This window comes from Ochlerotatus camptorhynchus, unplaced genomic scaffold, assembly GCF_037179485.1.
Source record: "Ochlerotatus camptorhynchus isolate MF236.1 unplaced genomic scaffold, CSIRO-AGI_Acam_v1.1 ptg000253l, whole genome shotgun sequence".
In the NCBI taxonomy this organism is placed as follows: Eukaryota; Metazoa; Arthropoda; class Insecta; order Diptera; family Culicidae; genus Ochlerotatus; species Ochlerotatus camptorhynchus.
This window is the reverse complement of record NW_027040743.1, coordinates 259271-283808: the sequence shown is the minus strand read 5'-3', so window position 1 is coordinate 283808 and position 24538 is coordinate 259271. Positions and strand designations below refer to the sequence as shown.

The following is a 24538-nucleotide window of genomic DNA, read 5'->3' as shown; positions in this document are numbered from 1 at the left end:
AACTCTGGTCCAGAACTAGGGATCGTTGGCTAAAGTGTAATGTCTTTGAAGTTTTTGGTGATGTGGTGATGTTAGTGTTTCCATTTCCCAGCCATTTCTGGTTACCCGGGAATCGGAAAATAGCTGAACACTCTTCCCGGGAATTCCCGGGATTCAGGAAATATTTTATCCAGTAACCATAAAACTTTAATTTTCGGAAGTTATTTATTTATTTATTTTTATCAAGTTCACTTATTTGTAAGGCTTAATCCCGTTAGCATTAAGGAGCCGATAATTCATTGTGCTTTGCTTGTAACAAAAGACACTTAAGGTTCAATTTACTTTGATGCATTTTTAAAAAATTCAAAAGCAGTTTTTTTCGACGCATTATTTTAGATTGCAAAAAGCTCGCGTCATTTTGTGTAAAATATCAAAAGGAATCGAATAGTGCGAGCTTTTTGCAATCTGAAATAATGCGTCGGAAAAAACTGCTTTTGAAATTTTCTAAAAAGCATCAAAGTTAATTGAACCTTAATTCTACGTCTAGTAGGAGTTGGGGAGATCGAAGTGTGCTCTGCTTCTGTAAGGACGTGAAAAATGTTAGAGTGTCAAATTTTAGGCTTCATTCTTTCTGTGATTGATTTTTTCATCGCGTTTTAGCCCGAAACAATGTTCCACTCGAAAACATAGTTCTAGAAAAGAACTTTAGTCTATGCACTAAAGTACAAATGATCGGGTGAAATGCAATTCAAAGTGTTTTTTTTTTTTTTTTATCAGAATCCTTTTCGTCACAGCTGTTATTGGCAAGCTAGCCCGAAGATTCTGATTGGAGGCGGATTGTACAAGAAATTCTTTGAAGATCCGATGGAATGGTTTGATGTGTTGAGCTAGAATTAGGTGATGCAACAGTCTTCCAAGTTTTTGCTTCACGGGCAAACCATGGTTCATTTGGTGAGTTCGTTCCTTTTTATATATTCACTTGTTTCGGTTTCTACAACTTTGCCTTAGACATCATTTCGAAGAGCCGCTTTCGTGCTGTATTTTGATGAGAAATCAAATGTCAAGCGCGTTATTGTCAAAGGTTGGGAACGAGTGGGTATGGCCAAGTTCCAATATAGATTTGCCAACTGATTCATTCGGCAAGAGAGTCATCCTAGTCTTTTTTCTGGTTTTCGACGTTTGTTGTTCTGTTCTTGAAAGTTCATGTGCTCATGATTTGCCTGAAGAATTTTTGAACTAGTTTGGAAATAACCCGGAGATGTCTTAGAAGTGCCTTTGGTTCAACAGTAGTGCAGCAGAACAGTAAGAGTACAAAATTATGAAACTGGCTGAGATCTTCCCTTTATTTTCATTTATAGGTTCTTATATTTTTTTTAAATATATTTTCATTCTATTACTCTCTACTGAAATCAAGTTCTCACCTGTTCGTGTCCAGCGTTGGAAAATTTTTCGAGGTTTTATGAAGCACACAAAAGGAAAAGTTTGCGAGTCATTGGCCCTTACACGGCAATCACTTCACCGTGAGTGACAACTGGTCACTTCACTTCGTTTTCATCGTGAAGTGACACCCGAAATAAGGGCCATTGTGAGTTTTAGCGAACTTTTCCTGTAGATTGATTAGAGACCCGCTTTTTTTCAAGGGAAGATAGAACTACACACCAAAACATTATGAATTTTAATGGTGATGTAAATATCCATCCATGCTAAAATTGAAGTATGTAAACTTCCTTTTTACGTAAACAAGCAATTTGCAAGAAATATTGCTTACAAAGATGGAAGGTTGCATACAATATTTAGAATATTTCATGAAATGACTCATAAATTTACACGATCTGTAATGTGAATTTGGATGGTATGTGACGCTCCATTTATGTGCATCATAGTGACATAAATTTACACAACTTTTTCGAACTGTGTAGGGTTCCTTCCTCCATTTCCTTCCTCCTACGGCCTTTTATTCCATTTTTTCTCTTTTCAGAAAGCGAGTAATGTGCTATAACCATAAACCATATGGGCTAGGACAAGAGTTAGTGCTCATTTCCCAACCACTCGAGGAAAATTGAGCATCACTTAACTTTTTTAGATTAGGTGCTCCCAACGACCAACCACGGTACGAGATGTCCACGTTTTATCAATTTATTGGATTCTGAAGCATCGTGTTTTAATCTTTGATTTTAAAAGGCCCGATGCTTCTGAATCATCTTGCCCGTTAAATGCTGCACAGTAGGCCTGGCCGTTTTGATATTTTTTGCGCATCTCTGATGTTAAAAATATACCAAATGTACAAGCAAAAGGATGGAAGTATATCTATCATTTTCCAGGATGCTTTCATGAACTGCCTGAATTGGTGTTAGATTATATTAGATTAGATTTATCCTATGTCTAGTAGGAGTTGGGTTATTTAAATTTTAACATAGCCAAGATCAACCTCGGAAGATTTTTCCAACAATTTCTGAAAGTTTCATCCAACTTCCCATTAAAGATTTAAACCAGTTTCTTCGGAAGTATTCTAATAATTTTTCTGGGAAGTTTCATCTGACTTTGTATGGAAGTTTCTTGCAACATCTCCCGGAATGTTTTTAAAAACTCGCCCAGGAAGAATCTTCAACCTTCTCCCGGAAATTTCTTCCATCGTCCAATGGAAGTTTTATCAACTTTCCATTCCAATTGTGTCTTCAGATTACCCTCAGAAGTCCTACTGGCTACCGCTGGAAGTGGAAATTATTTCCCATTTCACTCGAACTTTACACAGTGTCTACTGACTCCGAGAAATTTCTTTCAACTTTTTCTGGAAGTCTCTACCTTCTTTGCCCGGGAATTTCTCACAGATTGCCTCAGAAGCGTCTACCGGTTTCGTTTGGAAGATTCTTCTCCAGGAAGCTTTCCTTACATCACACTAAAGATTCGCCAAACTTTCTATTAATTTTCCCCAAAAGTTTCTCCAACTTTCCTTCTTCTGACATCCCTCAAAAGACACTTCCGACTTCGCCTCGAAGTTTTTTCAATAATACCTCCCCGAAAGTCCTTTGCCTCCTGGAAGCGTCATCCAATTTACACGGGAAGTATTTTCAGAGCTCCCCTGCAAATTGCTTTCGACTTTAACCCGGCAGTTACCTCCTACGTCTCCTAGAAGTGTCTACTGGCTCCTCTGGATAGGCTCTTATACTTTCTTCAAGAAAATCCTGATATAATTAAAAAAAAAAAATGTTTTGTATGGTTTTCGTACAAACCAAAACTGTTCCCCGGAAAGGCAAACTAGTTTCCCAGGAATCGGGAAATTATAATTCTGGTAAATTTTGCAGGTAGGAAACGTTAGGTGGTTTGATTTCAAGCCCAACGAAGTTGAAATTTATATACAATCTCTCAAAATCAGTCAAAGAAGATTCTCAATAAACAACAACAGGTAGTACATTCCAAAAATGAGGAAACTCATCATTAATAATTAAAAATTACGGTGTACCGTGATTAGCAAACTTCTATTTACAAGCATTCATAACGGAAGAGCGTTAAAAATCTCTAAGAATATTTAGCTAGAAAAAGTCAGAGTTATGTATTGTCAACTCTCTCCAGAGACATCCATTGTAATCCCTGATATTCCTGCAAAAAAACATCATTAGACACGAGTTGAAAAGGGGGTACGGGAACGGGTTGAACTTCCATCGCCTGGTTGTGATGATCCATATTTAGCAAAAAATCGAACATTGTTATTTAGCTGTTCAACCCAGGTCAAAATAGGTTAGTTCTGGTCAACTTCAAATGATTCTATTGTGAAACTTAAATATATTAAGTTTGTAATCGAGCGATCGTCAAAGGGATTCAGGAACCACCACATCTCAGTTTTTCATACTAGGGTTGTGCAGAATCCCGCCTTGGATTGACTGGATTGCTTGGAATCCTCCCTGGACTGCCATGAATCCCACTCAAAAGTGAGTGAAATTATCCCTGAGATTGTCCGGAATCTCCACTGGGATAGACCGTATTCCCTCTTTGAATTATACAAAGGGTCCTTTGATATGGTTGGGAAGCCACACTGAAATCTCTTCTAGGCTTGTTCTGAATCCCTACTGAGACTGTCATAAAACCCCATCAATATTCAATCGATTTTGAGGGAACACATATCAACATAAATCACTCATAACTTAAGGAGGTAGGGGAATTTACGTATTCTCGGCAACCGAAGCAGCGACCATTTTTCAATAGCCTTTTTCTCAGTATTGCTCCAATATTCTCTAGTGAGAGCGACTATTGTGGGCAACCTCTTTTTATTCGGCAGCGTTTCTATTTGAGCTGCGTGTTAAACAGCTGTGCTTTCATCGGCAACTCGAAATCAGCAGCGTTTTGTAGTGCGTAGTGCGTTTTGTAGTTTCATTTCAAGAAAACCCTGCTAGATTGCTTTTTCTTAGTGGTAAAAATATAATCAAATTTAAGCTGAAAGCCTTAAGAATAGTTTGAATGCATTCAGTGAAGTGTTTACTTAATAAAATCCTGTGAAATTAGCGTTTCAATTTGGGTTGCCGACAATAGTCTGTCATGCCGAAGCCGTCATTTCCCCTAGTACACTCTGTAGCAGTGTTGGGAAAATATCAAAAAATCAAATCTTACCAACGCCCAAGATCACGCTTGATTTTCATCAGAGATCGAAATTTTCGCCCACTTGAGAAGAGAAACGTAATTTTTCACCTTCTAGGAGAAATTGATGAGAATGTGAGAAGCGAGAGAATACTCACAGCAGTTTTCACGAGAAAAGCAACAACAATTTATTTATTTTTCAGAGAGCATGAGCGGCAGATAAATCGTTTCTTTTTCAGTGAATTCTTGATGCCGATAATGATTTTTCACTCATACACCTGAAAATTCACTTTCCGCACGTAAACGATGATCCGAAATTAAGAACCAAAACAACAGTTAGGGCACATCCATAAGTTACGTAGAATCTGAGGAGTAATGGAGAGGGGGTTTCAATATTTGTAACGGACCATGCATAAGGAATAGAAAAAACGCCACGAAGGGGGAGGGGAAGGTCTAAAATTGGTAAGAAAATTGCATCGTCATTTATGGATGATCCTTACGATTTGACACAAGGTATGAAAAGCAAATAAAAAAAAATCTGCAGGACTGGTGGAAACCAATAAAATGCAAACAGGTGAGGCTATGTGAAATCGTTGTCCCTTTCGTTTTGCCGCTGTTTAAATGGATAAAACAGTATGACGTCAGCCATTTAATCATCGGAAGAACAAAAGAGACGACGAATTCCCAATCCTCAACTGTTTACATCACATTGATATGGTACTAATTTGCTTTTTATCTGAGATTGTTCATTGTTTTGAGTGGAACCAGTTTTGATTGGCTTGCTTCTGGCTCCTGTAGAACATTTTTATTTTTTCTTGGACTCGGTAGTCTCACGCTAAAGATTACGAGTTCAAATCTCATCCCGGACACCATTTAATTATTATTATAGTCACTTTAACACTTTTGGGTCATTCGTGACTTGTCCGGGGTGAGATTTAAAATCGTGACTTTGGTGTGAGAGGTATGGATGCTAACCACTACGCCGGGGTGGCCCCCGACCTAAAATGTGTTTAAAATGACAATAGTACAAACTTATAATTCTCGGTCAGATCAACTGTCTACATCTATACTTATTTGTAAAAACATCATTCAAAAACATCAATACTTCGTATTCAAATTTTTTTCATTCAAACAGTCGAGAACCTTGCACCAAGTTTTATTTGTTCTGAACTTGAAACGATCAAGCTATCATTAGTCTCAAAGCACGTCGTACTCCGAATTGTTTATCACAACCTCCTCATTCAATAAGATAAAATCAGTCTGAATGAAAAAGTAGCAAAGTTCCCCAGTCGGGCTTCAAACATTTTCAGATGAAAAGATCTTCCCTAGCACTTGACTTCCCACAGCAGTTGCCAGTTGCGGGTAGGCGGAAACTCATCGTTTGCTCCCAGTTATTGTCGTCGTCGGCAAAAATGGGGTGCATCCTTCCGAGAAGGAAAAGGAGTAAACTTTTCGGAAGCAGCAACATATGCAAAGGCGGTAGTTGTCAAGCGGCTCTATTCATTTGAGAAAAAGGTAAATTGTATATTCTCCCAACCGTAACTTTGAGCGGATGAATTTCGTCGGAAGGCTACTACCCCTTGGGAGCAACCCGGGATTCATCTAATTTACGAGCAGCGTAATCAGTAGAATTCACGATATTTCATTTGCAATTTGTCCCGTTCGATACGGAGCAGTAAAATTGTGATTGCACCCGTTTGGTTCGATAATCCAATTACTATCACTGACTGAGTGCATTTTGGTTCGCATCGATGATGGTGGTGCTGATGACCTGATTCACGTGTCCAAAAATAACTAAAAGCTCACATAGCCTCACTTCTTCCCGAAGGCAATCCCGTAAATCCCGTTCGGCATCTGTCCAGATTGTGTCAGAAGGACACGCGTGAGAATCAGCACGAAAACCATCGCTAATAGCAACAAGGCCGCAGTAATCCCTGCTTCATTCGGTTTTTTTCACGTTTTCCACTTATTCAAACGGGCCATCGTTTTCCACAGGCAGCGCTGAAGGCGACTGACATAAATTTGCTCGCATTTTCCATTGTCCACCGGCTTTGCGGCTTTTATTTCGCATGATTTTTTTTTTATCTCTACTATCTGAGGACGCAGGACCGTTGTTTTTACATTCATCGTGACTGGCAGAATGGTTAAGAAATTTGAACATTCCAGCAGCGTGTTTGAAAATCTTGTCAACCGTTAAATTGAAATTTGTTAAACACAATTTCCCAGCTTCAAAAGTGTTTTAAACCAGTCTAAAGCATTCCTTCCTTGCATACAGCTCGCCTTCGGTGCCGTTATTTCGTACCCGGACCCGGTTGTAATTTGTTATTGGGGATGATGTGAACCAGCAGTAGCAGCGCACACCGGATGTGGCAGCTTAAAATCAATAAATTTAATGAATACGTAAAATATTTCGATTTTTTCATGCCATTTCGCTCGTTTTCCCTCTCGTAAACACTCTGCCGTGTGGTTAAAAATAAAATTGAAAGCTACGCACATTTACATTCACTTTAATCTCACTGGTTCCGGAGAAGGGGAGTGGATAATGCAGCAGCCTTCGTCGCAAGCGACGAACTCGAACCGAGAGACAGGGAGGAGGACACTCCGATGCACATCAAAACGGCCACACAGTTGATGAACAGTAATCGTCCGACGTTCCACAGGATTAGTGCCACCGAGGAAGTGATGCTACAGAAAGAACAACAACAACAATAGCAACAGCCACCGATGAGCAATGCCAGTAAGGCCATCAGCGGAACGATCCCGATTCCGTGCGCACTGGCCGAGTTGTTATTGGAGGCCATCGCCTTGGCTGCCGTGTCCATACAGCTGCGAAAATCGCGGTAATCGAGCCGCGTTATGGCACAGTAGTGATTGAGCAGGCAGACCCCCTCGCAGGACTGCGTCGAGTGGCGGACCGAGTTGGCGCGGTAGTACCTGTGGATGAGAGGGAAAAGAATTCGTCAAGTTAGTAAATAGTTTTCCCTGTCAAATCACTTCATTATATTCAAAATTGAGTTGAAAGGGTTGTAATGTTTCACCATTTTTTTCAATCAGAACAGCTCAATCGATTCGCCTCACGTGCTTCGCATCATTTCATCTACGCAATGATCACATCCTCCGACAATTGTTATTGGTTTTGCATGCATTCCCCATCTCCCCGAAAATAATCCAATTGTAGTCACCGTAAAGGGCGGCTTTGTTCAGCGTAGTCATAAGAAAACAACCCACTCGCAAATCCATTGCATGCATATATTTCCCTGCTATCTATGTTTTTTTTGGGTTCAAGTCCCGAAATACCACAGAACGGCAGGCGTGATTGAAACAACATCGTAAAGCCTCCCACATACCAACCATCCAGGCCAACCCAATTGGAATTGAAGAAGAAAGAAGGAAAGCACCACTCCGGCAGACGTCTAATCCAATTCTTCTTATTCGTTGTTCGAAGATAGATAGAATGTCTCCTACTCCCTTTTTTTGCATTTCCCAATGTTGCGGAGCTTTTTACTCTTCGTACGTCTAAGAAATGGTTACAAATCCCGTGGAATGTGACATGAAACTTGTGCTTGTACAATTTTTAAAAAATCGTAAATTTTTGTTTTTGCTCTTGAACTGCCATTCACTTGACTTAATATTTTTGAAAAATTGTAGCTCAGAAACCAAAACAAAATAAACATATATCGCTAAATTTTTATATGTTGTGAAAAAAGTCAAATTTCTCTACAAAAAATAAAGAATTTGCCATTGTTTCCGAGACCATGACTTTCATGAAAATCGATCATCCATATCAAATCCATAACTGACCAACATACATCACTGAATATTTGATGTGTTTTGTGTTTGGGAGCAGCATGCAACACCCAGTGCTACAACACTGATCGGGGAAATATTTCATTTGCCTTCATCCTCCATCGCACACTCAAAAATATTACTAAACAAAGATAGATTAAAATTTAAACATTTTATGGGTAAGCAATGTTTATACATTGATCCGATTAAAATTTCATTCAAAACTATACTAAATCTGTATAAAGGCGTTTAATTAGTCAGGCTTTATGCATTCTATGAATACCGCAACTTTACACCATTCAATGAATAAATCATTTTTATACTAAGTTCGTATTCTCTCCCTTTATACCGACCTATGCGTCGGGCAGGAGAGTTACGATTTAGTGTTACTTTTAATCTATTTAGATTTGAAAATCTTTTGAGTGCAGTCACTGATACTAAAGCTCGATTCACTTAAAATCTGGACGCACTGCTTATTTTTTTACAGCGGTCCTAGCGGTCGATTCTCAAATGTGACAGCAGATTGTTTGGGAAGCTTTCCTCTTTCAGTGGTAAAAGTTTTGTTACGATTCATTATGATTTAAAAAAGTTGTGACAGATGGAAGTCGAAAGCAGGAAATTAATTTTGGACACCCACGTTGATAATGCAACGTGGTTAGGTTAAAAAATTGTGAAATCGTTGAATTTGCCTAAATCTACCTTGTCCTCAAACGTTTCCGTGAGTGGAAACTATTGTGCGGAAGGATCACAGTAAGCGTCTGAAACTTACGATCGGCAACTGCATTCGAAGGTATTGAAATCAATTATTGCAAACGCAGGACTATCTGATGGTGACATTACCACAAAATACAATTCCAGCAAAAGTACCATCCGGAGGATCCTATCGTTCTTATCGTACCAACAAGCAGCCAAACCACAGCGATCATGTTCCTCCATCGGCAATCGCCCAAACTGAAACCGGCTCCATCTTGTACTGTAATCATGGATGGCACAAGGGTTGAGTGGTCCGCCGAAGTAACCTATCTCGGGATGTTGTTCGATGAAAAACTCCTCTTCCGTTCGCATGTAGAGAAAACTGTAGTCTGCCGCAGATTCCACCTCTCAAGGGTAAACAAACTGGCTGTCTACAAACAAATAATAGCACCTGCGATCCTCTACGCAGCTCCGGTGTGGGAATCATGTGCACAGACTCACAGGAACAAAATCCAGGTCGCTCAGAATAGAGTGCTGAGGATGGTTCTTGATCGTCCTTTTGACACTAGAATAACAAATTTACATGAAGAGGCAGGCATTGCCAAAATAGATTCCAGAATTTATCGAAATTAAGATTAATGTTGCCGGGACAACTAGGGTTAGGAATCAAGGCATCTCTTTTTAGCGTAGTTTAACTAGCTTTAAGCTGTAAATTTTTATTATTAGCTTACGTTTCGCAGGTAAATTATAGGTCTCATAATTACATTTAGTGTTTAAGTAGAATTTCACTAGTTTTAAGTAAGAAATACAATAATTTTAAAGAATACAATTCAATCAATTTATAAGTTGCAAATTACTGTTGATCTTTTTTCTATTCATTAAATCTTCAACCGTTGACAGTTACGTTGACGGCTGCAGCGATGACAAGCGGTGGTAGGGCTACCAGCATCTTTGCTCGTCCGTCCATTACGAGTTCAAGGGGACTGCAGATGGATCATAGCAGTGCCAACAACTAAATTTGCACAAAAATGTAATTTATCAGAACATCCCAAGTAACATTTTAAGTTTTATGAAATACTACAAAGCAACTATAAAACAACATTCATAAAACCCTGGTCAAGGCTATTCTGTCATTAATGCATCCGCCAAAACCTCATTTAGACTAGAATATGTCTAGTTGGCCCACCCTGGAGAAGGTTCTGAAGGGTGTATTCTCGAAGCTCTTCAAGATTGATTTACTGCAAAAGGTTGTATGACGAACGCATTGAGAACCATTTGAAAGCTACAATAAAAGTTATTTAGCAACAATAAAAACCCTTTACAAACCATTTCCACTAGCCGCATGCTGAATCCACTAGGAAACCATCAATCAAGATAGAAAAGGATTTATGAATCCGATCTTATCAAAATTAGTAAAATAGAAACTGATGGTATAAAAATCTTGTTGAATATCCAAATTTATTACAATATTTCTCATTAAGTGGCCTAGTTTTAAGTGCCATATTAAATTTAATGTGAAATTACGTGAAAACATCGAAAAAATTAAGTCTAAAATTTTCTTCAGATCGAGCTTGGCCGAGATTTTTTTTTTATTTTCGCATTTAAATGTTTGCTCATTGCTAAATTTTCCAAAATATAGTTATACTAAGGAAATATTGATTGTAAATCGAAGATTGTACAAAACCAAGCAAACTAATTATAACATGGCGGTGGCATAAAAGTTGATTTTCATGGGACATATGTGAAAAAGTTGTTTTGCTTTCAAGAATTCTTTAATAAATTAATAAGGTTTTAAAATGGCTTTTATGAAGAAAACTTGCAGGCTGAATTGAATTTATCTAAAGCCATTTTGCTTGATCCTAACCCGTTCAGATTTATGGCAGCATTTATGGAGGCAAAGTTGCCTGCAAAAAGTTAAACGTCAAAGTTTGTTTATCTTTCGATAGTTGCGCTGTGAGATCCAGGATTCTTCCAGGCAAATTTCTCCCGATGGATTGGGAGCAGCTACTCAGATAGTTTGCGATACTGTTTTACAACATTTCGCATTTCGAACAGCTGGAAGCGCAATCGTTCCCGAAAAAGATCCCCTTCTTCCGGATGGTTACAGAAGTGCACCATCCAACGATGCAGGGATTTACGCTTGAATGAAATTTTCGAAGAGTTGATTCTTTTGCCGAATAAAATCGCTGCTATGGATCGGAAACCAGCTAATCTCCGCTAACTAACAGTTTCAGTGGTTTGCTGTCGCTTGTTATTTCGATTGTCATCGCAAGATCTGGAGAAGGCTGGTATGTTTTTAAACTTTCGACATTGTTTTATGAATTCGAGGGCCACGCTCACTTTACTCTTCTCCGCAAGATGGTCAGTCGTTGATGGTGTGCTGGTTCTTTTAAAGAAGTAAATTTTGCTGAAATCGACTTGAACTTTTCCTCCTACTTTGTCTATCCTTCGAGATTTCCTTGTCATAAAATTGGCATTTATTAACTATGAGGAACCATCTTTCAAGCTCAATTTGTAAACAAATTGGGGAGTTAATGATGCACTTTAAAAAGCCTAAAAAGCAACAATAAATGCTTTTTGCTCTAATATAAAAACCTAATGGTTGCATTTATAATGATAGAACACGTTTATAAAGTATTTCATCAAGACATTAATAAACAACTGCTAATGACGTTTATGCTTGAATTACAGAACAGTTTTAAAGAGGGATTGATAACAGTTTTAAATTTATTTTTAAAACAAGTTTTTGACTTTCTTGCCAGACTAACAAAGGTTTTTAAAACAGCAAAAAGCTAAATTACAAAGCAGGAATGTTTTACACTTTAAAATGCTATATTTAAACTAAATGGATTGTTCATTGCCGTTATAAAACCATCATAAATCAGAGTAGATGCCAAACGGTTGCTGAATTGTTACTTGGGATGCTTTGATAAGCAATTTGTATATAGTAGATTAGGTGTATATAGTAGTTGTAGGTTAGTTATAGTTGTAAATAGTAGTTATAAGTAGTTTCCTTTTTCAAATTTAAAACAAACCAATCGCACCAAGGTGGTCATTCTTAAAACAGGCCTGATAGGACTAGGAACTGTAATTAATAATAATTGAAATTTCAAAGGAACTAAAGTTGAAAAGACGCATCCGTGTCACTTAATAAGTTATACATGTAAACCACACAAATTCAAGAAATATAGATCATTTAAAGTAAAAAAAAAAAAATAGAGCTAGGTAAAGAAGTGTGTGTTTGACTAGTGCTGTGGCATTAATGGCCCTGCGCTCTTTTTCAATTTCTAATTCTAGCAGAACCATCTACCTACCCTCCTCAGACCTTTTTCTAGCTAATAAAGTATCACACTAAAGCTTCATGTTAGATAGTTTTTCCAACCAGCTCTCATAAAAAAGACAAACATCTGTAAAGTAAACAAAACTTATATGTATTTGTCATAGAATAAATTGTTCGTATATGCTTTTAGTCGCCATCATGTATTTATCAAGTATCATTGGACTAGTGTGTTAGGTTCGTGATCGTTCGTTCGAACCCTCATTGCTTCTTTTCTTTTCTATTAGAAAAATGTTTATTACATTGTCTAATTACTAGCTTTTATACAAGAATAGAAATTTTAAAGAATATCTTATGACAAAAACCCATACGACATTCGTATGAATTCCTGTAGATTTATACGCTCAGTATAGAATGAATCACATCACTATGCGCTTCGGATAAAATGAGAAATATTTTTTTGTATAAAACTGTATGAATTTTCGAATTTTGGTGATTGGTGACTATGTTGAATAGTTCTAATAGGGAGTGCTCCACTTTGTCATACGGGACCCATTTCCGTATTACGCCTCAAAAGCAATGAAGACAATGACCTACATCCAACATTTACTTATGTATCTCTTCTAAAGATCATATTCTAGCTAATAAATTTTCACACTAAAGCTTAATTTTAGATAGCATTTCCAACCAACTCTGAAATTCGTTGCTCGCTAGATAAACTAAGACAGATGTCAAATAAATTCTACGGGGATGTTGAATAACGGATTTAAGGTGATGCGCCCAAGAGAAGTGAAGTATATCAAAAACTGTTCGGCATTTGAGCCTTGATAAATAAATGAATTAAAAAAAAAGGTTAAATACTGTTGCATTGATGAAATGTTTTAAATGCATGAGAAGAAGTGACTTACCCTAGCACACGATACAAGCTCGGCGAAGCGTACACCGTGGAGGATCTTTGCCTACTCGAACAGTCATTAAATTTCGACGAGATGTCTGCGCGTTTCAAACATTTGGAGGGTTTATCTGTGCAAAGTTTCGACGCCGCAGTTCCAGGTGTTTTAATTGGGCTGAACAACACGCACTTGCTGGCAACGCTCAAGCTTCGTGAGGGTCGAGTAAACGAGCCAATCACAACGAAAACCCGTATTGGATGGGCTATCTATGGCTGCCAACGCGGATCCGAGGCCGTTCTGCAGCATCGCCAAATGCACATCTGTGCGAAATCTGCTGATCAGAATTTACACGACTATGTACGAAGTTTCTTCTCCCTTGAAAGCCTTGGAGTTGCCTTGGTACCGCAAATCGAAGGAGATGATGAACAGCGGGCCCGTAAGATCCTGGAAGAAACGACTAAACGCACAACCAGCGGACGATTCATGACAGGACTTTTGTGGAAGCATGCGTTTCCCAACAGCCGACCTCTAGCAGAAAAGCGGTTGAAGTGTTTAGATAAGAGGTTGTCAAAGGATCCGCAGCTGTATAACAACGTTCGTCAACAATTATTGGACTATCAGGAGAAGGTATACGCTCATAAAGTGACTGCTGAAGAGCTGCGTCAATTTGATCCACGTCGAACCTGGTACTTGCCTCTTGGTGTAGTGCTACATCCTAGAAAACCGGGAAAAGTAAGGGTAATCTGGGACGCTGCAGCGAAGGTAGAGGGCATTTCGCTGAACACAATGTTGTTAAAGGGCCCAGATCTTTTGACATCTCTACTTGGTGTGCTGTTCCGATACCGCGAACGTGAGGTGGCCATTTCAGGAGACATCAAGGAAATGTTTCACCAGCTCCTAATTCGGGAGGAAGACCGTTGTGCTTTGTTGTACCTGTGGAGAAACTTCCCAGATATGCCGATCGAAGTCATGGTAATGAATGTTGCGATCTTTGGTGCGTCAGTGTTCACTCGGCTGTCGACAAAAGCAGGCCACTCTCGATGTGTGCTACGCGATCGTCTGTTTTCTCGGCAGCAACCATTGTGTGGTCCTCCTCATTGTTTTTCATCAGCAGTTCTTTCGGTCGATGCGTCGTCGACTTTGGAAAGCAACCGTTTCGTGATGAGTGTGTGAGTGCTGACCACGTTTTGCGTCCATTGCTGCAATGGACGCGCTCTGACCCTCGTTGGCGTACAACAATTTGCTATACAATGAAACCAGTGGAAGCGGCGCCAGTTCTGATGGAGGAGGCTTTTTGGATAGCGGAAGATAAAGTGTTTATTGTGTTGTACCTTTTGACTATAGTTTTAAGATGTATTGTATAGTGACCAAGAATCCTCGGCTCTGTAAAGTTAATTCGGTTGAGCCTTATCAAATAAATTAATAAACAAAAAAAAAAAAAAAAATCTTTGGTGCGTCGTGTTCCCCAGCCCAATCTCTGTTCGTAATGAACTTAAACGCTACGGAAAACGAAGTCGAACACCCAAGGGCGGCAGCCGCGATTAAACACCGTCACTACGTGGACGACTATCTTGACAGTCTGGATACGGAAGAGGAAGCAATCAAATTGGCGTTGGAGGTAGCGGAAATCCATTCAAAGGCTGGGTTTCAAATAAGGAATTGGCAATCCAATAGAATGGCTGTGCTCGACAAAATCCGCGAAGTGAATCCCAGTTCCGTTAAGTGTTTCGCAGTAGACAAAGAGACAGGGAATGAAAGGGTCCTGGGAATGGTTTGGTTTCCAGATGAGGATGTATTTTCGTTTTCTCTGTGCTTCCGGGACGAACTACAGAAACTAGTAGCAGGAGAAGTCGTCCCACTAAATGGGACATGCTTAGAGTAACGATGAGCATCTATGACCCTCTAGGCATCGTGGCAGCCTTTGTTATTCATGGAAAGGTTCTTGCACAGGATGTCTGGAGATCCAAGATAGAGTGGGGTGATAAAGTTCCCTGGGAGATTTACTGTCGTTGGAAACAGTGACTACCTGTACTCTGGAAGTTGAACACTATCAAAGTCAATCGTTGCTATTTCCCAGGTCATAGTTCCAATTGCTACAGATCCCTGGAGCTCCACATTTTCGTCGATGCTAGTGAGCAAGCCTACGCAGCAGTTGCCTACTTCCGAGTTGTTGACAACGGTCATGTTATATGTTCCTTGGTATCCTCAAAAACGAAGGTTGCACCACTTCAATCTTTATCTATACCGCGCTTGCAGCTGTTGGCGGCGGTACTTGGAGCTCGTCTGAGAAAGACGATTGAGGAGAAGCATTCGTTAAAGATTCAACGTACCTGTTTTTGGAGTGATTCATCGACAGTCAACGCCTGGATTAAGTCAGACGCACGCCGCTATCGGCAATTCGTTGCGTTTCGGATCAACGAGATTCTCAGCTTATCGTCGGTAGAAGAATAAGGGTGGATACAAACGAACCTCATCGTGGCCGATGAAGCCACAAAGTGGGGGAAGGGACCATCCTTCGAGCCTGACAGCCGGTGGTTCCATGGACCTGAGTTCCTATACGACAACGAGTAAGAGTGGCCGAGGGATTGCCGCGACGGAATTGAACCGACAACCGTAGAACTTCATCCTGCCTTTGTTTGCGAGCATCTTGTCATTGAACCGATGGTGAAAGTCGAACGATTCTCGCGATGGGAGCGGCTAATACGAAGTGTCAATCGGATGCGGTTGTATAAGAAAACTCCATTGCAGCTGAATGAATTGACACGGGACGAGCTGCAGAAAGCTGAACGGTGTTTGTGGCGGATGGCACAGTCTGACGGATTTCCAGATGAAGTTGCAGTGTTGAAGCACAATCTTCAGTCCATTCCTGCAAAATGTCGTCTCCTGAATCGAACCAGCTCATTTGCTAAACTCACTCCAGCGATTGACGAGTTCAACGTGCTCCGAGTTGACGGTCGCATACAAGCAGCTGACTTTATTGATCACGATGCCAGAAACCCATACCGAAGTTGAGGGTGCAGGTACGTCTGGTGAGGAAACAATGTGCATGGTGCCGTGTGTACAAAGCCGTCCCGGTTGCACCTAGAATGGGATCTCTTCCAAAAGCTAGATTAATGCCATTCTGCCGTCCATTTAGCATGGTTCGGGCCATACACGATCAGAATATTGCGTCGACCAGTGAAGCGGTGGGCGGTTCTCTTCACGTGCTTGACTATCAGAGCAGTACATCTGGAGATAGCTGCCACCTTATCGACGGATTCGTGCAAGAAAGCGATTCGACGGTAGAGGTGCTCCACGTGAAATTTACACGGAAAACGGGACTAACTTTGTGGGAGCAAACAAAGAACTAACTGAGGAAATACGAACGATCAATCAGCAGCTAAGTAGCACCTTTACCGACACCAACACACAATGGAGATTCAATCCACCAGCGGCACCGCACATGGGGGGATGATGGGAGAGGATGGTTCGCTCAGTGAAGACTGCTCTGGGAGCACTTCCTACCGAACGCATACTTGACGAAGAGTCATTTGTAACCATGCTCATCGAGGCAGAGCATATGGTCAATTCCCGACCGTTGACCTTCATCCCACTAGAGACCGCTGAACACGAATCCTTGAGCCCGAATCATTTCCTCCTCCTTAGCTCCGATGGAGTACGACAGCCAGTTAAACAGCCCGTGGATGAAAGATCTGCAATACGAAGTAGCTGGAACATGATTCAACACACGCTGGACAGCTTCTGGCGACGCTGGACGCTACTTACTCACACGCATACCTTGTCCAACAATAGGCTATAGAAGTGAGTTGCAGTCTTGATCTAATGTGACGAGGAGTTGTACCTAAAGTAACTTAAATGTAAAACTTATATTTATATTTTACTAAAATTATGTCTATTCACCAGAAATCTAGATCTTAGCCTAATTTTTGATACTTTGATCAGCAACCTGCGCAGCGAAATTATTGAAGGACACTTTGAATTGGGATGCAAAGAGTTCACATTTTTCAGCAGTTGAGTCAGCAGAGAGATTTCCTAGATACATTGACGAAGGAAGACCCTCTTCGTTACGTTTAGATTTGACAAACGACCAAAATTGCTTCGGGTTGGTACGAAGGTTGCGCTGCATCCGAATTCTGTACCGAGCGTACAAGAAACGGTTGTGGTTCCTGTATGCTCGGCTTGCAGGATTGAACTGTAGTTTTAAGTGAAACGAACGACTGCTGCAATATTTTCGAAGGGCCGAAGAACGGTGGCGTTTAAGCATTCGCAAGCGATTGGTTGACCAGGGTGGTTTCTGTGCAGCTCCAGCAAGAGGTACATGTTCAGCGATAATACTGCTTACAGCGTTCGTGAAAAAATCCACAGCATCATCCAAGTTCTGGAATGAATTAAGGTAACTCCAATCGATAGCAAGTAGAGCTTGATTCATCGCAGCAAAATCAGCCTTTCGGAAATTGAAACTGGTGTTATCATGCACCGCTTCGTATGAAACTGGGACCGTATGGGATAATGCAACCTCTATGGCTGGATGATGAATATCAATAGAAGTCAGTGGTTCGATGGCTTCTGAAACCGTACAATTAGGCAAAGCGATGTCATTTGCAAGTATTAGATCGAGGATGCGGCCTTTTGAATTTGCAATCTGGTTGAGCTGCGATAATCCATGCAAGTTGAATCCGTCCACCAATGCGCAGCTGGCGGTTGAAAGACGGGAACGATCCATGTCCACAGAAGAGTAACCGTTTTCATTTGATATCCAAAGTACGTCTGAATGATTGTAATCGCCAAACTGAAGAGCCATGTCGTTAGCTCCTAGACCAGCGGCGACCGCACCAATTGAGTCTATGTGCAGTTGAATATCGTTGAGATCGTTTTTCCGATCGGGTGGAATATAAATAACTCCGACGCTGATGATGCAATTCTCACCCAAATTTGCTCTAGTGATTTGCAAATGGTTGATGAATCTAAACAGCTACTAAGATGTGTAGAAACAGCTATGAGAACTCCACCTCCTCGATTTTTTTTACTGTTGAGTGGTTGGCGGTCAGTTCTAAAGACAGAAAAATTATTCCCGAATAGCTGCGATGAAAAGATGCACTCGTCAAGCCACGTTTCCGTCAAAACAATGACATCGTATTCTTTTTCGCCAACAGACAGGTAGAAGTCGTAAATTTTTGTCCTTAGTCCACGCACGTTCTGGTAGTAGATTCGCAAGTTTTGGTGGAGATCATCAGAGTGGCGAGTTGCTGAGCTGGAACATGCAGGCACATCAGGCAATGGAACAGTCCAATTAAACGCATACTTGCCAGTGTCAGGAGGTTGGAAGACCCCGTCACCACTCTCAACCACAGGGCCAGAACGACTGAGGCGACTGGAACCAGCAAGCACGACTGGGTCAAGAGGGCTAGGGGCTTCCATAACGCAATAGGCAGTGCGTTCTGGTATCGGTGATAGGCCATTAGAGATGTCATCGATGCATCGAGTAGAACATTCACTAGGTTCGCCGTGTCTGCAACCAATATCGTCAGACGAAGGCAAGATGCAGTGTTCTTGCAATCCTTCTGAAGTGGAAGGTTGGAAGACCCCGTCACCAAGCTCAACTGCAGGGCCAGAACGTCTACGATGGCAGCAACCAGCAAGCGCGACTGAGTCGAGTGGATCAGGGGCTTCCATTAGGCAACAGGCCGTGCATTCTGGTTTGGAGAGTTTATTCGTGTGATGATAAGCTTTGATGAAATCGGAGAGGCGAAATGCTGTGCTGGAACACGAAAAGTCATCAGGCAATGGAATGATTCTATCGAACACATACTTGCCTGAAAAAGGAGGTTGGAAGCCCCCATCACCATTTTCGACCGCAGGTCCAGAACGGCTAAGATGACAGGAACCAGCAAGCGCGACTGGGTCGATAGGCTTAGGGGCTTCCATAAGGTGACAGGCAGTGCGTTCTGGATTGACAGGAACATTGAGTACGACGACGTCCGATGTGAGCAGCTTGTAAGTATTGGTACAGGTGTGTGCAGCGATAACACGTTACTTGTCAATCAAGTGTTTCCTGATGATCGCGAGCTCGAGTAGTTTTTTTCACGAGATTCGAAGGTTCGGATTTCGACTCCTTCTGACCAGTACCATGTATCCTCAACGACGGTTTGAGCGTTCCTTGGTACAGTGGCTTTGAAGGACACAAATGTTAGGTCACGCTAATCCTTACCCCTGGGAATTAGCTTTACTACTTTCACCATGGAGGGGTCGACGTTGGTAATATCACAGATGTGATCCCGAATAGCTACTTCGGTTTGATCTGGTGCGAAAGGTGTCACGTAGTATGCAACTTGGTGTTCGTCAATTTTCAGCTGAGGCTCTTTTCGAGCAACCTTGAGTGAATTGAAACCGGTTGATACGGATAATGGTCCAGGTTGCCCAGTGGTTTGTTGCTGAGGTGTAATTGAAGTGGAGTTCATCAGGTTTGTTGTTTGATTGGGAGGATTAGCAGATGTAACTGGTCTCGATTCAGCAGTGGCACCGGTGTCGGTGGACTTCAGATTCGATTGTTGAGACGAGGTGCTTTTGGAATTTCCACATACGATTTGCACACGTTTGTTACCAACGATGAAATTGTCAGCTGGTTGATGAATGGTACTGTTAATATCATCGAGAACCTCGAAGAAAGAGGTATCATCGCATGATCTGGTTGGACAAGGTATGCGTGTGAGTAAGTAGCGCATTCGAAGGTGCACTTAGGAATAACATGCCCTACTTCTGTTCGAGGGGTGTTCGTTCCTAACAAATCAATTGTAGAAACTTATATACGAATTATTTCAGTCATAAACAAGTTGCTGTAACTTATTGTAATGAAAGTGTGCCAACTGATTAAGTCTGGTACTATTTTGGAATGGTTGCTTTGGTTATTGCTTTGAAGAAATATGTTAAGTTATAATATGTACTAGTAAAAGTTTATAATTGATCCGCACTTTGACTTAAAATTCAAACATGAACCAACATAGATGTGTAAGAAGATTTGACTCTCACTGCAGCAGGATTTATTCCGCATTTCCTTTTTACTTTTCTCCATCCAAAAGAAAAGCCAAACGAGAGAGAGAGAGAGAGAGTTAATAATAATCTTTCTTGTGTGAAATCAGAAAACTTTTCCATTTGCTCAAGAGCTATGTCGTTTGCAGGATTTCCGCTCGTGCATGGAACGCTGTACCTACACTCATAGTCGGGCAGGAATTTTTCACCACCACGCTGACGGTTGATAAAATAAAGAAGAAAAGATGTTCCTGCTCATCTTATCCAAGTCAAGTCGGCAAACGGCGGGTGGCGGGAGGAAGGGTGGGTAATGTTTTCCCTCCACTGCAAGTTGATAGTTTTTCGTATATTCTACCGAAGAGCCTGTGGGGGATCGAGATTGGATGGGAAGCAAAAATATGAACAATCTCGGGAATGCCAGCAAACTGCGTGTGTCACATTTTGCTTCTCTGAAATGGATTAAAGCTCGGAGCTCCAAGTTTGGGTTAGATAAATTTCGGTTTGAGAGATATTTTTTTTTGCACGCTCCTGATTTTGTCCGGCGATAAAATCAGTAAAAATACGACGCAGACCTTTCGGTGGTTTTTTTTTTAGTCATTTGATCGGATGTGTGTGAGTGTATACGCTCAGTAGTGGGCCACTGGGTAATGGAACGAAACCAATATTTATATTTATAAGTGGTATTGAAAGTTATCGATCCGTAAAAGTGGCTGCCGTTTGGCTAAAAAGTTTTTCTATTCGATAAGAATCGATTTCAGGCACGAGTTCTTCGTCAGTTGGTCCGTTGAATGGTGTGGCGTTGAATCAATTCGGAAAATACATACACATACCATACACTTCAAGTGTTAGCTTTTTTTTATTTTCCCGACTACAAGCGAAATGTCCCCGTCGGGAATACCAACTTGGTCGAGCATTGTTGGATTGATACCGCAGATTTGGCCAAACGCAAAGGCACAATCGAGCTGCTGCGAATGGGAGGCAGTTTATTTATTCAAATCTGTTTTCGCCACGAAAATCCTCCACAATGACAGGGCAAATAACTCAAGAGGCTGTAAATTTCGCGGTGAGCCCAGTCAGTATTGTACCTATACATACCTTCTTCCACCATACGAACGACACACTTGACAACGCTCTTGCCATGCGGAACCTCCTTCAGGAAAGACGGGTAAAAGGTTTTATCTTCTGACCTTTCAGCTGAATTGACTTCCCTTTTGGTCCCTGTGACTGCGGAACGACGACGCGAGCTGAATTTGCAAGGAAGCAGTAACACAGTGCGGACTGAAATCCACACCGCTGTAATCTTTCGGCGAAAACGGATTGCGATGGAGCGTTCCCGGGAGCACTATGGATTTCGCGATTTATCAAATGGGCGCGTGACGATTGCGTGTGAATAGGTTGTCTGGGAGGGCCAGAAAGCCTATATATTTTTTTTTTCAACTCAGGCAGTGGCATCTCAGGCATCAAGTACGCACGTAAACTAACTGTGGTGGTTTTTTTTTCCGAAAGAATAACGATATCACTGATGGAGAGCGTAATTGATGAATAATTGAACGCACATTTGGAGATGATTGCTATCAATTTTGGAGGATCGCCACGCTTAAAGAGGAGATGATTGGCTGTTCACTTCCAAGAAAAGTGACGAATCGTTAGGAGGTGATTTTTGTCCGTCAGGTTTTGCAGGCTAGTTCGCTGAGAATTTTTATTCGGATGTGTGCTAAAGTTCGACCGATTTGACTCTCGCCTCATAATCTTACATATTCTAGAAAATACTCAGAGGGAGAGATAGGCGGAGAAAACAAAATACAATTCGGCAGCAGGGATTTGTTCCTAAATTATCTTGTAACCCTTGCTAGAACCTAGCATTTCAAATGACTTTTATTTTTGATTCGATTTACGTGCAAAATAATAATCGATTGAATCGCAATATTTTGCACATTTCTTGGTGCCATTCATTGACCAACGAAGGTCAATTAATCGATAGAGTTAGAATATTGTTTTTAATTCCAAAACTAGTTGAATTTGAGAAGCACACAAAACATAAAGGTGATTGAATTTCTGTTCGATTGCAATACTCTCAAATTTATTCTAGTAAGAATAAGAAATCCTCGGAAAAATTCGAATTGGAATGTTTGATTGACTCAGATTTTGACAGTTCATTTGGCTCAAAACATTCTATCCGCCCATCTCTCCCTCTGAGTATTTCTACTTGAAACTAACAACCTTGGGCAATTTAAGCACAATGATCTTTTTTGTTGTAAATTTAATGTGTTTTAATATTAATACTGTTTCAAAGATATTCGATAAATGTAGGTGTCCGCAACTTCGCCGAAGACACCTTCTCGATCAAACAAATCGATCGCGAGATATATGTTTTTCTATTGATGTGTATCATTTTTGCAAAAGCCCAAAATGCCCCAAAAAACCAAATATGTAAAATGGCATGTTGAACAATAACAAACAACTTTGCAAAGTTTCAAATCGTAGTAGGTTGATCGAAAAAAAAAAATCGTCATTTGAAATGGAACTGCTGCGCTTTTATAATATGCCAGGTAGTTAGTGAATGGAGGCTTGTTTGAGGTGCAAACTTTTCTGAAGTTTCAGAATCAACACTTTAAAGGTTGATATAATTTTGAAACATTTTATTTATGCTGTTACTTCACAATTGTTTTCTGAGAAAAAAATATTCAAAAGAATATGCCCAAAATCGAATCTTCGTTTGTTGTACTGCTGTTTTAGACTTGATAGTTTTGGAAAGGTTGGAATTTTTGAAAATCATTCAGATGAGAATTCTACGGGAAGTGTTGGAGAGGGCCATTTTTTTTTTACCGAGCATAAGTGCGATAATTTATTAGCTAGAGAAAGTTCTGGCTACAAAATGGTAAGTGACAATCTGGAAGGAGCGATATACCTAGCTCCGGTTCTCACAAGTTTCTACCTCACGCCTCCGCGAGTCATATAATCACAAAAGACTGCCAGCTGAAACATGGAAACAGCTGGTTGGCGTAGCCTGGGCAATGTTGTCAATCCGACAATAGCAGAGTGAGGAGGTGTGACGCGAACACTGGTGCGGTAGCCATAGCACGGTGATAGAGGAAATGCTTCGCGAACCCGAGCGTCTGTTCACCATGGAGGTGCGGCTCAAACAGCGTCTGACTGGCATCCAGCGGCTGAATAAGAAATGCTCTTCCCCAAAAGCTACACCTAAGATGGCAGCCCTATCACGGCGGATAGGAGACTTTAGGTCAACCACCTACTGTCTCTGAAACCTTTACAATTATTACAGAAACCAACAGAGAAAGACATCGAACTGATTTAACGGCAACAACTTTTAGCGCAAAACAACGAACACGAATTGGATCATGGAATGTATTGACGTTAGCCCCGCAGGGTAAATTGGCAGCTAGAAATCCTGGGACTGAGTGAAGTTCGTTGGCCATACTTTGGAGAACACAAACTGCCGTCAGGACAGGTACTACTATACTCTGGTATTCGAGGTGAAAACGCATGGAGTTGGTCTCCTACTTAGCGTCCAGCCAAGTGCTGCGCTCATCAAGTGGGAGCCTGTTAATGAAAGGATAATCGTTGCCAGACTTAGAACACGGGTTCGTAACCTTACCATAATCCAGGGCGCCAACCGATGCTGCCGAGCTACAGGTCAAGGAGAATTTTTACAGTCAGAATGCCGTCGTGGATAAGGTTCCAAAGGGTGACATCAAGATCTACACTAGCGACTTCAATGCGAAGATCGGCTCCGACAACACGGACTATGAGCGTGTCATGGGACGCCATGGTCTCGGCGAAATGAGCGAGAACGGTGAGCTGTTTGCAGAATTTTGTGGCAATAACGACATGGTGATCGGGGGCTCGCTTTCCCCCCATTGGTGCACAAAGTCACGTGGGTTTCCCGTGATGGACATACCAAAAATCAGATCGACCACATCTGCATGAGCCGAAAATGGAGACGGAGCCTTCTTGATGTCCGGAATAAACGCAGCGCCGACATCGCGTCTGACCATCACCTTCTAATCGGTGAAATCCGCATACGCATGGCGTGGATCCAGCGATGAGAGGAGAGACACACGCCGTTGTTGAAGATCTTGAGACTCGAGCTGCGGACTTTCCAGAAGGTGGCAGCGTAGAAGAACAATGGACGGCCTTAGAGAATGCCTTTATAGAAACAAGAGAGAACAACTTGGGTGAGCTGCGCACCCAGAGGAAGGAGTGGATCACAGATGAAACCTGGCGGAAGATTGAGCAGCGTAGAGAAGCAAAAGCCGCGATAGAGCGGGCGAGAACCAGAGGAGCCAAGAACGAA

At 41.2% G+C, this 24538-nt stretch overlaps 1 protein-coding gene across 1 annotated transcript in view; it reads right to left on the bottom strand.

The window, feature by feature from the left end:
- Positions 1–5321: 5321 nt before the first annotated feature.
- LOC135704972 (acid sphingomyelinase-like phosphodiesterase 3b) overlaps positions 5322–24538 on the bottom strand; it is a 232689-nt gene continuing 213472 nt past the window's right edge. The window contains exon 10 of the mRNA XM_065226514.1: positions 5322–7482. Within this exon, the coding sequence (XP_065082586.1) occupies positions 7062–7482 (421 nt within the window). The 3' untranslated portion in view covers positions 5322–7061. The remainder of the gene's footprint in view (positions 7483–24538) is intronic.